The sequence below is a fragment of the Athene cunicularia genome (assembly GCF_003259725.1).
Source record: "Athene cunicularia isolate RWA chromosome 5 unlocalized genomic scaffold, athCun1 chr5_part2, whole genome shotgun sequence".
Taxonomy (NCBI): domain Eukaryota; kingdom Metazoa; phylum Chordata; class Aves; order Strigiformes; family Strigidae; genus Athene; species Athene cunicularia.
Genome location: NW_020799102.1, coordinates 895,183 through 907,810, shown reverse-complemented (window position 1 = coordinate 907,810; position 12,628 = coordinate 895,183). Strand labels below are relative to the sequence as shown.

General features: G+C 49.3%; 1 protein-coding gene across 1 annotated transcript in view; it reads left to right on the top strand.

The window, feature by feature from the left end:
• Positions 1–11,479, top strand: part of PLCB2 (phospholipase C beta 2) — a 60,445-nt gene extending 48,966 nt beyond the window's left edge. The window contains exons 29-35 of the mRNA XM_026850228.1: positions 1,403–1,610; positions 1,819–1,987; positions 3,598–3,674; positions 6,596–6,691; positions 7,816–7,873; positions 8,456–8,542; positions 9,146–11,479. Of these exons, the coding sequence (XP_026706029.1) occupies positions 1,403–1,610; positions 1,819–1,987; positions 3,598–3,674; positions 6,596–6,691; positions 7,816–7,873; positions 8,456–8,542; positions 9,146–9,400 (950 nt within the window). The 3' untranslated portion in view covers positions 9,401–11,479. The remainder of the gene's footprint in view (positions 1–1,402; positions 1,611–1,818; positions 1,988–3,597; positions 3,675–6,595; positions 6,692–7,815; positions 7,874–8,455; positions 8,543–9,145) is intronic.
• The last annotated feature ends 1,149 nt before the right edge of the window (positions 11,480–12,628 follow it).

Sequence of the window (12,628 nt, the reverse complement as noted above, 5' to 3'; positions counted from 1 at the left end):
CCTCTTTGCAAATTAACCAAGACCTGAACTCTCCCTGCCCATCACATCCAGCCCTGAAGACAAACCACATGAACCTTTGGGCTTGGGGACCCCGTTTCCCTGCCCATGGCACCATTTGCCCCTTTGACAACTGCCATGGCTTGTGGCAAGCTCGTGGGCTGGGACTGAGCTCACAGCAGGTCTGGAATAGAGGCTTGGGGTTGCCGTGGTCCATGCCTTAGGCAAGCTGGGCCACTGGCATCGGCACAGGTAGGGCAGAGCTTTGGGTGCCCCAGATTTAGCCCTCTGAGGCCACAGGCTGGAGCTGCCCCACACATTCTACTCTGTCGGGCTTTGACGGCCCCTTCACCCTCACTAAACCAGACATGGTGTGGCTGGGGGGGGGGTCTTCAGCACATGTGCACCCTCTGCAAGAACATTACTGTTCTCTGCTTTTCTGTGGCTTAATGCAGTGTGATATAAATAACACAAACCACCAGTATGACCAGTTATGCCACAGAACTGAAGGCACAAGAGTAAACCTGTTGCACTTGGGATATGTTGCCAAGTAACTGTTATGTACATTGGTTTGGTTTTAAAAGTTATTCCTAAAGAGAAATGCTCTCCAGGACAGAGCTATGATCACTTTAGTATGTGCTTTGGTAAAAGGCATCAGAAGCATAGTGGGCTCTGGTTTGAGTCTAGACTTGTTGACAGAGAGACTTACAGTTAAACTGCATGCTTCAGTTTCTCAACACCAGCCTTTTAGAAGGAGATGACCCTGCACAGCACAGTGTTGTGTAGCAGCCGCACCCACAAGTTCTGTTAATTTTCACACATTCCAAGCTAAAAAAAAAAGTTACTTCCCCTGAGAAGGTAACTCCCTGTGGCCTTTCTGCCCCAGATAACCACATTTGACTTGCTACAGCCAGATAACAAGTTCTCCAGCAGTTCACAGGCATCCTTTCCCTCTCATTCTCACCTACCTCAAAAGCCCTTTCATTTATTCCTCACGACTGAAGAAATGCCAAGCATTAAAACTGGAAGGGATGAAAGCACCTGTCATAACTCAGTTTTGCAAAAAAAGCAGTAATGAGATAACAGCTTTTCCCTTATAATTAGAGCTGCTAACTAGCTTAACAATTGCACTGTCTTTGGAATACTGGAATTGTGGAAAAGAGTGCAAGGCACAAGACTGGCACATCACCACCAGTGTGTTCCTCTGGCCAAAATACCAAAAGGCAGCAATTGTGGCCATCCCTGCGCCAGGCCTGCAGCAGATGGTGAGCTGAGCTGCTGAAAAGAGTGAGGAAAAGCTGAATGAAGGCAGTGCTGAAAAAAGCTGTCTGACCCCAAAAGGCATCTCAGCAGGTTGAGAAATGCTGGGTGAGAGAAAACAGCCTCTCTTTATGTTGTGTTTTAGAGCCTCAGACAGCCAGCCTTGCAGAACTGCAGCAGATGAAGCTCTTCCTGAAGCTGCTGAAGAAGCAGGAGAAGGAACTGAGGGAGCTGGAGCGGAAAGCAAGTAAACGGAGGGAGGAGCTGCTGCAGAAATATTCCGTACTCTTTTCAGAGCCTATCTGCTATGGAGGCAAGAAAAGGATGATACACTCTAGGAAAACCCAGAAGAGGTAAACACAGCAGAGGGTCTCCAGCAGGGCCTGGCCTGGGCGTCACCTCCCCAGACAAAAGCAGAGGGATCCCGAGGAGACGCATGGGCTGCCCTTCTCTGCGGGAAGCACGGAGCAGTGCGGGCAGCCCCATCTCCCCGGGTTTGGAGTGGGTAGGAAGGTCAGGATTGTATTGGTGTCTCTAGAAGCTGCTGTGTCTGTTGTGCAGGAATTTGACAACAGGTGACATTGGTACATGTGCAAATCCTGTAGAAATGGCAGAAAGAGTTGATAGCCGAGTTTTGGAACTGAGAGAGAGGCTGGAGCTGGACCTCATCCACCTGGGGGAGGAGCACCACGATGGGATTCGGAGAAGGAAGGAGCAGCATGCCACAGAGGTAAGGACTGCAGCTGTCCACAGAAAATGTAGTCTAGGAGAGCCCCTGCAAGGACAGCCTGAAAACCCAAGTTCCTCACTAAACTCTGAGATCAGAAGTGTGGCCCCAGGGCAGAAAACACCCCTCAGAGCAACTGTCAGGTCCATGCAAGACAATTGAGAATGTGGACAATGAGATTTATTTGTTAGAAGCTGTAAGAATCTAGCAGAAACATTTTTATAGGTCTGTAATTTGAAAAAAATTGAGCAAGCACTGCCCTGGAGCACATCAGGCTCCATCTGCTTAAACTCTTCTGATAGCTTAGCTTGGAGTTAAGTGGCCTTTACTGGCTTCATAGGTGGCCAGGTGCCAGCTCTCTAGGAGCAGGGGTACAGGAGGCTGGACCACAGCTCCCTGTGAGCTGGTGTACCCTGTGAGCTGGGTGACATGCAGGCATGTTGTCGGTTCACCAGTGACAACCATCAGTGTTAGAGTCAAGCTGCAAGGACAGCCGTGCTCTCTGCCATCACCCCAGCAGGACAGCTGAGGCATAGGGACAGAGCAGCCCCCCAGTGTGTTCCATGCCTGCCCTTGCCTCATCTGTGCTAATAACACAAAAGCCTTATGGGGGACAGTGCTCCTGGGACCACCCCTTGGCACTGAGCAGGGCTGGAAATCTGGGAAGTGTTTTGCTGTTTGAGTTAACAGAAGTCAGACTGAGCATCGATGTAGGGTGTTTCCTGTGAGTCCTGCAAGTGAACCTGTGTTCCCTGCCCCCTCAGACCCCAGCCAAGGCCACAGTTAATGCCTGGAGACAAGGTGCAGGCCATGATGGTGGTAACAACTGTGGGATGCACCCTCTGTTCCAATGAAAGAGAGACAATTCCAGGATTTGGAGGCCTTTTCCTATCATTATTTTCCAGAGGAGTTTGCATCATGAGTCTTAAATCTTAGGTTCCCTTGCAAGCTGCCTACAAGACTGGCTGGTCCAGCCTATACCAACCCTAAGGGGAAAAAACTGCCTCCTGAGAACCAGCTTACCTGGAAATCCTGCTTATCACCAGAGAGAGAAGCCAGAGGAGTAAAATATCCTTGTCTCACAACTCTGCCAAAGACCGTGAGATTTAGTGGGCAAAGCTACAAAAAAGAAATAAAACCCTTGAGTTCTGACTGCACAGCAGGTAGGGCAGCAGCCAGGGCTTTCCCTTCCCAGCTGTGTCTCAGCAGGCAGCAGTGCAGGCCGGTCTCACTGCACTGGCACTTCCTCTGCCAGGAATTTCCACAGAACTTTGTTTCCACATGACACAAGGCCATCTCCTCACTGCTAGCTTCTGTTATTTAGAAGGACAGACCCCCAAGTGCAGTGCATCTGGTGCTGCCTCCTGCACAGAGCTGGGAAGCTGTCTGTCGCCATAACCCTGCGGTGGGCGATGGCTCAGAGCAGCCCTTGGAGCCTTGGGGCATGAACTCGCTGTGGTGATGTGCAGCTTTGCACAAAGCCTCGTGGGTTAGCTGGGCCCTGGAATTCAGTGCAGGGAGGGCTAAAGCTGAATCTGGGGGTAATTCAATACGGATGGTGCACTGTGTCTCATCTTGGTTTGGTTTTGACCTTGTTTTCATCCCTTGAACAGCAAGTTACCAAGATAATAGAGCTAGCCAGAGAGAAGCAGACTGCTGAGCTGAAGGCACTGAAGGAGTCATCAGAAAGGTAAATTTAGTGTTGGGATAACAAAGTAATAACACACAGCTCTTCTCTGGGGTAGCACTTCCTGCTGGATCTCTTGGCACTGCACTGCAGGCAGTGAGTGAATCCAGGGGACCAGAAGCATTTCTTTTACTTCGATGAGAAAGACACAGCAACATGACATGGGGGCAGTGGTGGGAAGAACTCTTGTCTTGTGATCTCAGAAGAGTATTCCTGCCACGAGGCACCAGGCAGGGTACAAGTGTTCAAGCTGCAGCACTGCCTTGACTAATTCAGAAAGATAGGAAATAACTGCTGGTCACTGGATGTCACTTCTCTCTCTGCAGTCAGTACCTCACCCACAATCCCCTCCAGAGACTGCTCAGCTTAGTCTTCGAAGTGAATTGGCTTCAGTACTTAAACTGGCAGAAGCAATTCAACAACTTCTAGCCAGGCATTTATCCATTTGTCTCCAAAATACTGTCCTGAAGCTAAAGTCCTCATTCATTCCTCCCTTCCATTAAGTCTTCTCTCAGCCTTTAGTTGCTGTGTCAGGCAAAACTTCCTCTTTTTGTGTCCTCCATCAAATCAGATTCTCCGTTTCTCTCAGCTATTCAGTGTATTCAGGCAAGACTAAGAACCAGAGGTTGGGTACCTGGGTAAGGGTTTGTTAACAATGTGTCATTCAGTACAGTCACATATACAGCTGCCTGTGAGGAGCTGTAGAAAGATTTAAAGATCGTCATAGAATCACAGACTGGTTTGGGTAGGAAGGGACCTTAAAGATCACTCAGTGCCAACCCCCTGCCATGGGCAGGGACACCTTCCACTAGCCCAGGTTGCTCAAAGCTCCATCCAACCTGGCCTTGAACCCTTCCAGGGAGGGGGCAGCCACAGCTTCTCTGGGCAGCCTGTGCCAGGGCCTCACCACCCTCACAGGGAAGAATTTCTTCCTTAGATCTCACCTGAATCTCCCCTCTGTCAGTTTAAACCCGTTACCCCTTGTCCTATCCATACACCCCCCTTGATCAAGAGTCCCTCCCCCCTTTCAGCCCTGGGAGGCCGCTCTAAGGTCTCCCCAGAACCTTCTCTTCTCCAGCTGAACCCCCCAACTCTCTCAGACCGTCCTCACAGAGGAGGGGCTCCAGCCCCCCTGAGCATCTCCATGGCCTCCTCTGGCCCCATTCAAGCAGGGTCCATGTCTTTCTGCTGTTGGTGCCCCCAGAGCTGGGCCCAGCACTGTAGGGGGGTCTCCTGAGAGTGGAAGAATCCCCCCCCTTGCCCTGCTGCCCACACTGCTCTGGGTGCAGCCCAGCACACGTGGCTGGCTCACAGGCAGTTTTCCATCTACACTCCCAACTCCTCCTCGGGGCTGCTCTCCAGCCACTCCTCGCCCAGTCTGGGTTTGTGCTGGGGATTGCCCTGACCATGGGCAGGACCTTGCACTTGGCCTCGCTGAACTCAGTGAGGTTTGCCCCTCCCCCCTCTCCAGCCTGTGGAGGTCCAGGGGGACGGCACATCCCCTCCCTCAGCGTGTTGACCGCACCACACTGCTCAGTGTCAGCGGGGAATGTGTTGAGGATGCCTTGATCCCACAGATTTTGAGCAACAGGCAATAATATGGCAGTTAAATTCAGTATGAATAAATACAAAATAATGTGAATGGAAAAAACCCTAACCATAGCTCCACTGTACACAGGGGTGAGCTATTGTCGCTCAGGGAAGAGATCTGCTGCTGTGGTGGATACTCCTCTCGGATAGCTCATCATTCACAGCTCTACAGTGGCCAGAGTGGCAAATAAATTTTTTGGAATTGTATGGAAATAAAAAAAAAATAATTCAAAATCAGCATTATGTCACCTTTTCAGTATGCCATCTAGAACAAAAAGCTTTGAAAGAGCAAGAAGGGGGTGGCAAGGACAGTCAGCAGTGAGGAGTAATTTCTGCACAGAAAGAAATTAAATAGGACTCAGCTTGGAGAACAGATGATTGAGGGGGATGTGACAGAAGTGTGTAAAATCATGAATGGTATGGAGAAGAAGAATAGGGAAGTGATTACTCACTGTTTCTCGTATGAGGAGAAATGTGGGGCACCCAGTGAAGTTCTCAGGGAGTACTGTCACACAGCATATAAATGAAGTTCTTTTCCTCTCAGGGCAAGGAGCTATGAAGTCCAAAAGCAGAGACATTCATGGCAAATAAATGCACAGAAGCTGGAGGATAGACTGTAAACTGGGAAGGGGGCAGAGGGGGAGGATCATCCTACACGTGTTTTTTCTTACATGTCTCTGAAGCATCCCCCTTAGCTGCATCCTCTCGTGACCACGTTGAACGTGGGGGGCCAAGATGAGGTGCTGGGCCAGCAGCCTCTGATGCCCTGACAGCGACACCTTCCTCTGTCTCATCACCTTCCCCAGCCTGCAGGTAGCTTTTGTGATGGCCCCTGTGCTTCTGTCAGGGGCACAGTGTGTAGGTTTCGTTCTCTTCATCTTTCTTACTGTTTGATCAAATGACTTTTAAGTGTTTATGGTTTCTGCATTGCGAGTCACATCCCATAGTTTAGTGCCTTTCTGCTTGGTTTAGGTCTTCTTTTTAGGTCTGCTCTACAGACATGTAGTTTGGTGGGTTGTTGTTTTTTTTTTTCCTTCAATTTAGCAGTGAAAGTACTTTCAGCAGGTCTGCTGCTGCTCAAGAGGAACCCAGTGTAGGTACACAATGCAACCTAATTACATAACATGTATTTTTCTCTTGTCCCTTTGTTATGACTCCCTTTAAAAAAAAGGTTACAGGACTTAAAATATGCTTAACACTTAGGGCTTTCTGCTGCACAATCACTGAAACTTTGCTTTCCTAAACAGTAGAGCACTCCAGAGAGCAGAGTGCTGCTTCAGTCTCTGGGGTCTGTAACCATCCCTCCCTCTCACAGCACACCCCTCTCCCCACAGCAATATTAAAGACATCAAGAAGAGGCTAGAGGCAAAGCGAGTGGACCGAATCCAGACCATGATGAGGAACACCAGTGACAAGGCTGCTCAGGAGAGGTACTGGGGTAGATGGTTCTGGGCAGAGCTGTCCTGCTCTGGGCAGGGGACAGTGCTACACCAGTCCCTGGCACCATGGGAAAACTTTTGCAGCTGCCCCTTGCCCCTCAGGTGGTGGCAGAGCTGCAGGGAGGGGTGGGGGAGAAGGTGCACGGGGCTGCCCGCGCTCCCAGCGTAGTGTTTGTTCTGCATCGCGTCCCAGGACACAGGCAGAGACGCAGCGAAGCCAACCATCTGCTCCCCAGCTGAGCGCTGACATTCCCGCAGTCACTGCTGACAGTGGCCTCCAGAGCTTTCTCTGTAGGCTTAATTTTTTTTTTTTTTTTGTGCAAGGCAGTCAGAAAAATTGGTTTCACTGCCTGGATTTACTGCAGGAGCAGGGCCTTTGAAATGCCCCCTGCCCTGCCACAGGGCATAGGAGCTCCTAGGGAAATGCAGGGGAATGATTCCAGAGGGGGAAATTATACCTTGAAGACAAGTGTCCCACACAGCTGCCCCTCTGGCTCTCTGACATGATGTGTAAGTTGTTTGCTGATGGGATGATGCATCTTCCAGTCCCTTCAGCTTCAGCTGAAGCCCTCCCAAATGCCTCCTGCCTCCCCTCTAGCCTTGGTGGGTATCTCTCTGCCCCTGGAATCAAAGGCAGGTCTTCCCCAGCCTCTCTAGAACGTGTCTGATCACTCCAGAGGTTGTGTTTAGCCACATAATGCCTGCAGCTTTCCATCAAAAGAATCCTCTGCTCCCAAAACCGCCTCTTCAGGTACTTGTGACACCAGTCAGTCGTGACAGCTTCACCTGTCCCTGGGTACAGAAGGGGACTATGCTACCTCCTTTGCCTCTGGCTTACAGAAAGGTCTTTTTGCTGTCCTTTAAGCTGAAAAAATAGAATTTTGCATCCAATTATTCATCTTATGCCTCAGTCGAATTTGAATGATGTTTTATTTGCCTTTCCTAAAATTACAGCAACCTCTGAGTGTGGGAGGACACTGAGAATAAAACACACCTGTCTGTGTGGGCACCAGCAGTCCTGTCTGACTCCATGGCACTTTATCGCTATTGATAAACAGATTTTATATAAAGATAACAGATGGTTATAGGGTTTTATACATTTCCTTTCTTTAAAGGTTGAAGAAAGAAATTAACAACTCTCACATTCAGGAAGTGGTGCAAACAATCAAACTGGTGAGTGCTCCCAGGCCAGTCTGCCACAGCATCTCTCTTCTCTGCACGGTGGGGGTGTCTCATGCACAGCATCCACATGTCTCACCGAGCCAGAGTGCTCAAGGGTGATTAGATCCCATTACACTGCTCCTGCAGCAGGTACTTCAGACAGCCAAAGTGCAGCTGAAAACAGCTCCTGCCCTGACTAAAACCCCACAGGCCCCTGAAGGTCTAGTGAGTCCCTCTACTTGGTCAGAGATCTGGAGTATTTTGCATTTCTAACTCGGGGATTTTTTTGAAGCACAACTAATTAGCAGCATAACCCTGCATCTATTTAATAATGAGCAGAGTTTTGCAGAAGGGGAGGAGATGCAAGACTTTGCCCTTCAGAGTCCCCTCCCCTTCACACACCTGCTGGTGCTCAGGGGTTTGTATCCTGCCCAGGTCACTCAGAGCCAGCAGAAACTTCAGAATTGAGAATGGCGTGACACTGTGTGTGGGCTCTACAGCGCTGCATCTTGCTGCTAGAAGCTTGAGATGGCTAAAGCATTTGTTTATAAAAACTTAACTTTGAGGGGTTTCTTTAATTTGTTCTTGTTAAAGGTGACAGAAAAGACAGCCAGGTATCAGCAGAAACTGGAAGAGAAGCAGGCAGATAATCTGAGAACAATCAAGGAGAAGGAAAGCCAGGTAAGGCAAAGATGGAGCTTAGGGTCAATGCTGTTGGTACAGTAAATCCAGACCAGTGCAGGGACCAATCCTTGTGCACATTCTTTAATTAATGCTACACTCATCCTACAGAGTCACTCTGCAACCACCCACTCCCCAGTACACTGAGAAAATGAATGACTTGGAAGGTGGCTCTAAGGGAGCCTACGCACATCTAAGTTGGGTGCTGTGCTCCTGCACGCCCTGTGCCAGCACTAACATTCATCTGATCATACCAAAACCTCCAAAATTTAAAGTGGGATGGAAATGCATCTTTAGAGATGAGTCTCATCCCCAGGCTCCTCAGACTCTCAAAACACATTCATGTTCTTTCAAGGTTGATGCGTGGTGAATGTGGGGTCTCCATTCACCAAACTGGGGTGTAAATCTGAGTAACAGACATCAGCAGTCCCCTGCTTCCACCTTCAGGGGCACCACAGACTGCTGGGGGTGGAGTCATAGGGAACAGGGATGAGACAAAAATCACCAAGTGCAAACATCTCGTGTCGGTCTCTCCCAGAGAACATTTTGGTAACCACTGCTTGGTGTCAGTGTTTGGAGATGATGGGATGTCTCTGTTTGCAGCTCCAGCAGGAGGCACTGGCAGAGTATGAAGAGAAATTGAAAACTCTGAATATGGAGGTGCAGGAGATGGTGAAGAACTACACAAAAGCAGGTTTTCCTGGAGAGCCAGAGACTCAGAAGGAAGCAGTTCAGGGCCTTCCTGAGGGAGAAGGAGGCTCTAATGAGCAACAGGAAGAAAAGATCCCAGTGGCAGAGGTATCGAGGCTCACAGTAGCCCTGCCCCTGCCCCCAGGAGCTGAAACAAGCATCTTGTGAGATGCTTCCCTTACTGTCCCACTTCAAGAAGGCTTATGGAGGTATATAGTGAAGTTAAAGACCAGCTTGACAAACTACTACTCTCCCTTTCCAGTCTGGGCAACTCCTGAAATCTTTCAGGAATTTACTACTTTATTACCCCGGGTATTGGCAGCAGTGGGAAGGGCTCACCCTTCACTCTGTCCCCAGCCTTAGCTCTGAGGTATTCAAGCAGCATGGAAGAGCCTGGGGCTGAGGCCAAGCCAGTTGTTGGCATCCACAGCAGCACCTACACTCATATTTCAGTCTGGATTCAGACTTCATTCTCTAAACTTTCCTCCTCGTTCATCACAGGCATCTGTTCCCATCAGCATGGTCTCGGAGCTAGATCCCAGGGAAGGAAATGTGACTGAGACACTCCAGTAACCAGCCCGAATAAACCCTCCTGAAACACCTCCAGGGGGGCAGCAGGGGCTCAGCAAAACCTGTGCCTTCCCTCTAGCCCCACACCCAGCCTTGCTGAGAGGAAGGCAGGCCAGTCTGAACGAACCTTGTGCCCTTTCTGTCCCTGCACAACCTGTGCTGGCTTCTTCCCTGTCCCCAGGCAGACAAGGACACTCGCATCCACACAATGTAAACCGGCAGTTCCTTCTGTGGAAAGGGGCAGCCTTTCCTCCTCCTCCTCCTCTCCTTCTAACCCCCCCCTCTATTCTCCAAGGCTGGTTCTAACTTTGACTCTCACAAGCCTTCAGGCAAGTCCTTGGACCCCAATTATAAGGCATATTCTCACCATTTGTTCAGTTATCATACACACATTTGCAGGAGTTCTCATCTACAGCAATCTGATAGTTTTAGAGTGTCACTGAAACTTTTTCTCATGAAGCTAAATTAGTTCCATATTATGGATTTAGGATTACAACAAAATTTCTAAACTGTTTGAAAATAATTTTACTGCTCAGATAAAGAGCCAGCCATCTCTACCACCTGTAAGATTCCTTATACAGACAGCTGAGTACAGCCCATAAGGAAACACATCAAATTATCCATCTACACAGCAGAAAGCAGTTCTTTGGAGCTGCTTCTTCCTGCTGCCAGCCCAATTAATGACAATAGAGGGCTCAGCAGCGAGCTGTACAATCTGGTCCTTGCTGCTGGGAAAACCAGACAACTCCAAGATATGTGTTTAGGACCTTGAGGGGGAAGTCTGCCTCCTGCTCCCCCTTTGGCGACATCACAGAGAAGTCTCAGCCCACAGCCTAACTCTGAATGAAAAGTGACCCCCTGCAGGACATGGGATGGCAAATGCTCCTCAGCCTCTTTTAGCCCTGGCCCTGGCGTGCCACTGTATGTCCTCACTAACACAAAACCAGCAGAACACACCCAGAGGTTGGGGTTTTCCTATCTTGGTCGTGTCTCACATGAGGAGGGGAGGTTCCTCAGCCATCTTTGTGCTTCCACTTTCTAGGAGAGCATACAAAAAGAAATGGGAACTGCAGCTATTTTATTCTCCTAGAGATAAGATCTTCCAAATTGTTCAAGGAAACAAAAAAACCCAAAACAATAACACCACCACCCCACCCCCCCTAAACCCTGCTGAAGAAAAATGGGTAGGTGGCATCCTCCGGCCTCAACCTGCAATCAAGCAGATCTGTGGCTACTCCAAGTCTTGACACCAGCAGCCTGGAGAAGCTTGTGCCAGTGAACCAACCACTCAGTTATTTGGCCACTCAAGCCCCTTTGTTGCCACTTTACAGTGTCTTTAAATCCAGCCATAGAAGAGAAATAGGTGAAACCAGGGTATAAGAAAGGATCTTCTTCCATCCTCTTGTTGGTAAAATCTTTGCCCTTGAGACAATACTAGAAGAGACACGTTCTTGAGTGGAGCAACAGTCTCTCTCCCCAAAATTTTAAGCGCATGCCACACTGCAGTGTGATCTAATAAAGTCCCCACTCACCCCTCAACTTGTTCTTCAGGTTTCTGTCTTTTCTGGAAAAGAGACTCCGTCACAGCAAACCTACAGCAGGCAGCGAGTGTTCCACAAGAACAGTTACACCTAGAACCTTCACTGATAAATGCATGATGAAGTGCTGCTATAAAAAGTAAAAAAACCCAGCCCAAGTAGGTATGAGAGACCAGATGTTCCACGCATGGCCTGACATCCAAGCAGAGGCCAGACCTCCCCTGGGGTGTTACATAATACTGGATTTTTGTATTGTACATTTCTGACTTATTTATTTTCTAAACAAAATAAACCATTGCATTTCTTAAAAAAAGGGATCACCTTATTTTTAATTTTAGTTTGTGGATATGGGAGTGAGTCCCAAATGTTGCCCAATGCACACACACACATTAACAGAGACATCGGGTGCCCAGTTTTCTGCCATCTCTGCTCACAGTTCCAGATTCAACTTCCTCAGTTATTAAACACACTGAGGGTAAGGTTGGGTTTTTTTAAACCTAACATGTTCTCCTCTGCACTAGTTCATTCCATTCCTTATCATACTTAAATAACCAAACCTAACAAAGCAATTTACTCACAGTCCAAATATGGCTCCTGATCCCCCCGCTGCTCCAGGAGATCTTGCCTCCTCCTGAGCTCAGGTCACAAGAGCAACTTCAGCAGAGTCAAAACTCTTCTGGTACATTCACACCCCTCGCGTTGGCTCGGTCCCAGCTCAGCCCAAGCCAACGGCCTCGCCGCGTCCTGTGCCTGGAGCTGGGTCCTTCGGGCCCCGCAGCTGCTCCCTGGCTCCGGCCGCAGCACAGCCTGGGCAGAGCGAGCTCAGCACAGGGAACGTTCCCCACTGTGGGCAGCAAGAGGGTCCCAAAATTCCAGCCAAGCAGTGCCGCATGGGTTCGGGTCCCTTCCTCACGCGTCCCCATGGTTGCTTGGGCTCCTTCAGCGGCACAGCAGAGCTCTGCCCTGGATTTACATTTATCAATGGCTGTTTCCTTCTGCTGGGAGCAGGTGCCTTTGCTGTTCCAGGACTGACACTTGACTTCAGGAAGTGGTAAAATATTACTCCAGTTAGATCAGTTTTGTTGGTTTATAGAACAGGCTCCATCCCTGAAGGCTGAACTCGTGCTTGAAGGCCTTCAAAAAAAGATGACAAAGATCACAGCAAGGTGGAACTGCAGCCATGAAATAGTTTAATATTTTGACTTAAACCAGTCGGCAGTGCTGACAGCTCCAAATTGGAGCCCATGTTCATTAGCCCCCTGCCTCCCACGCTGAGGCGGGCAGCGAT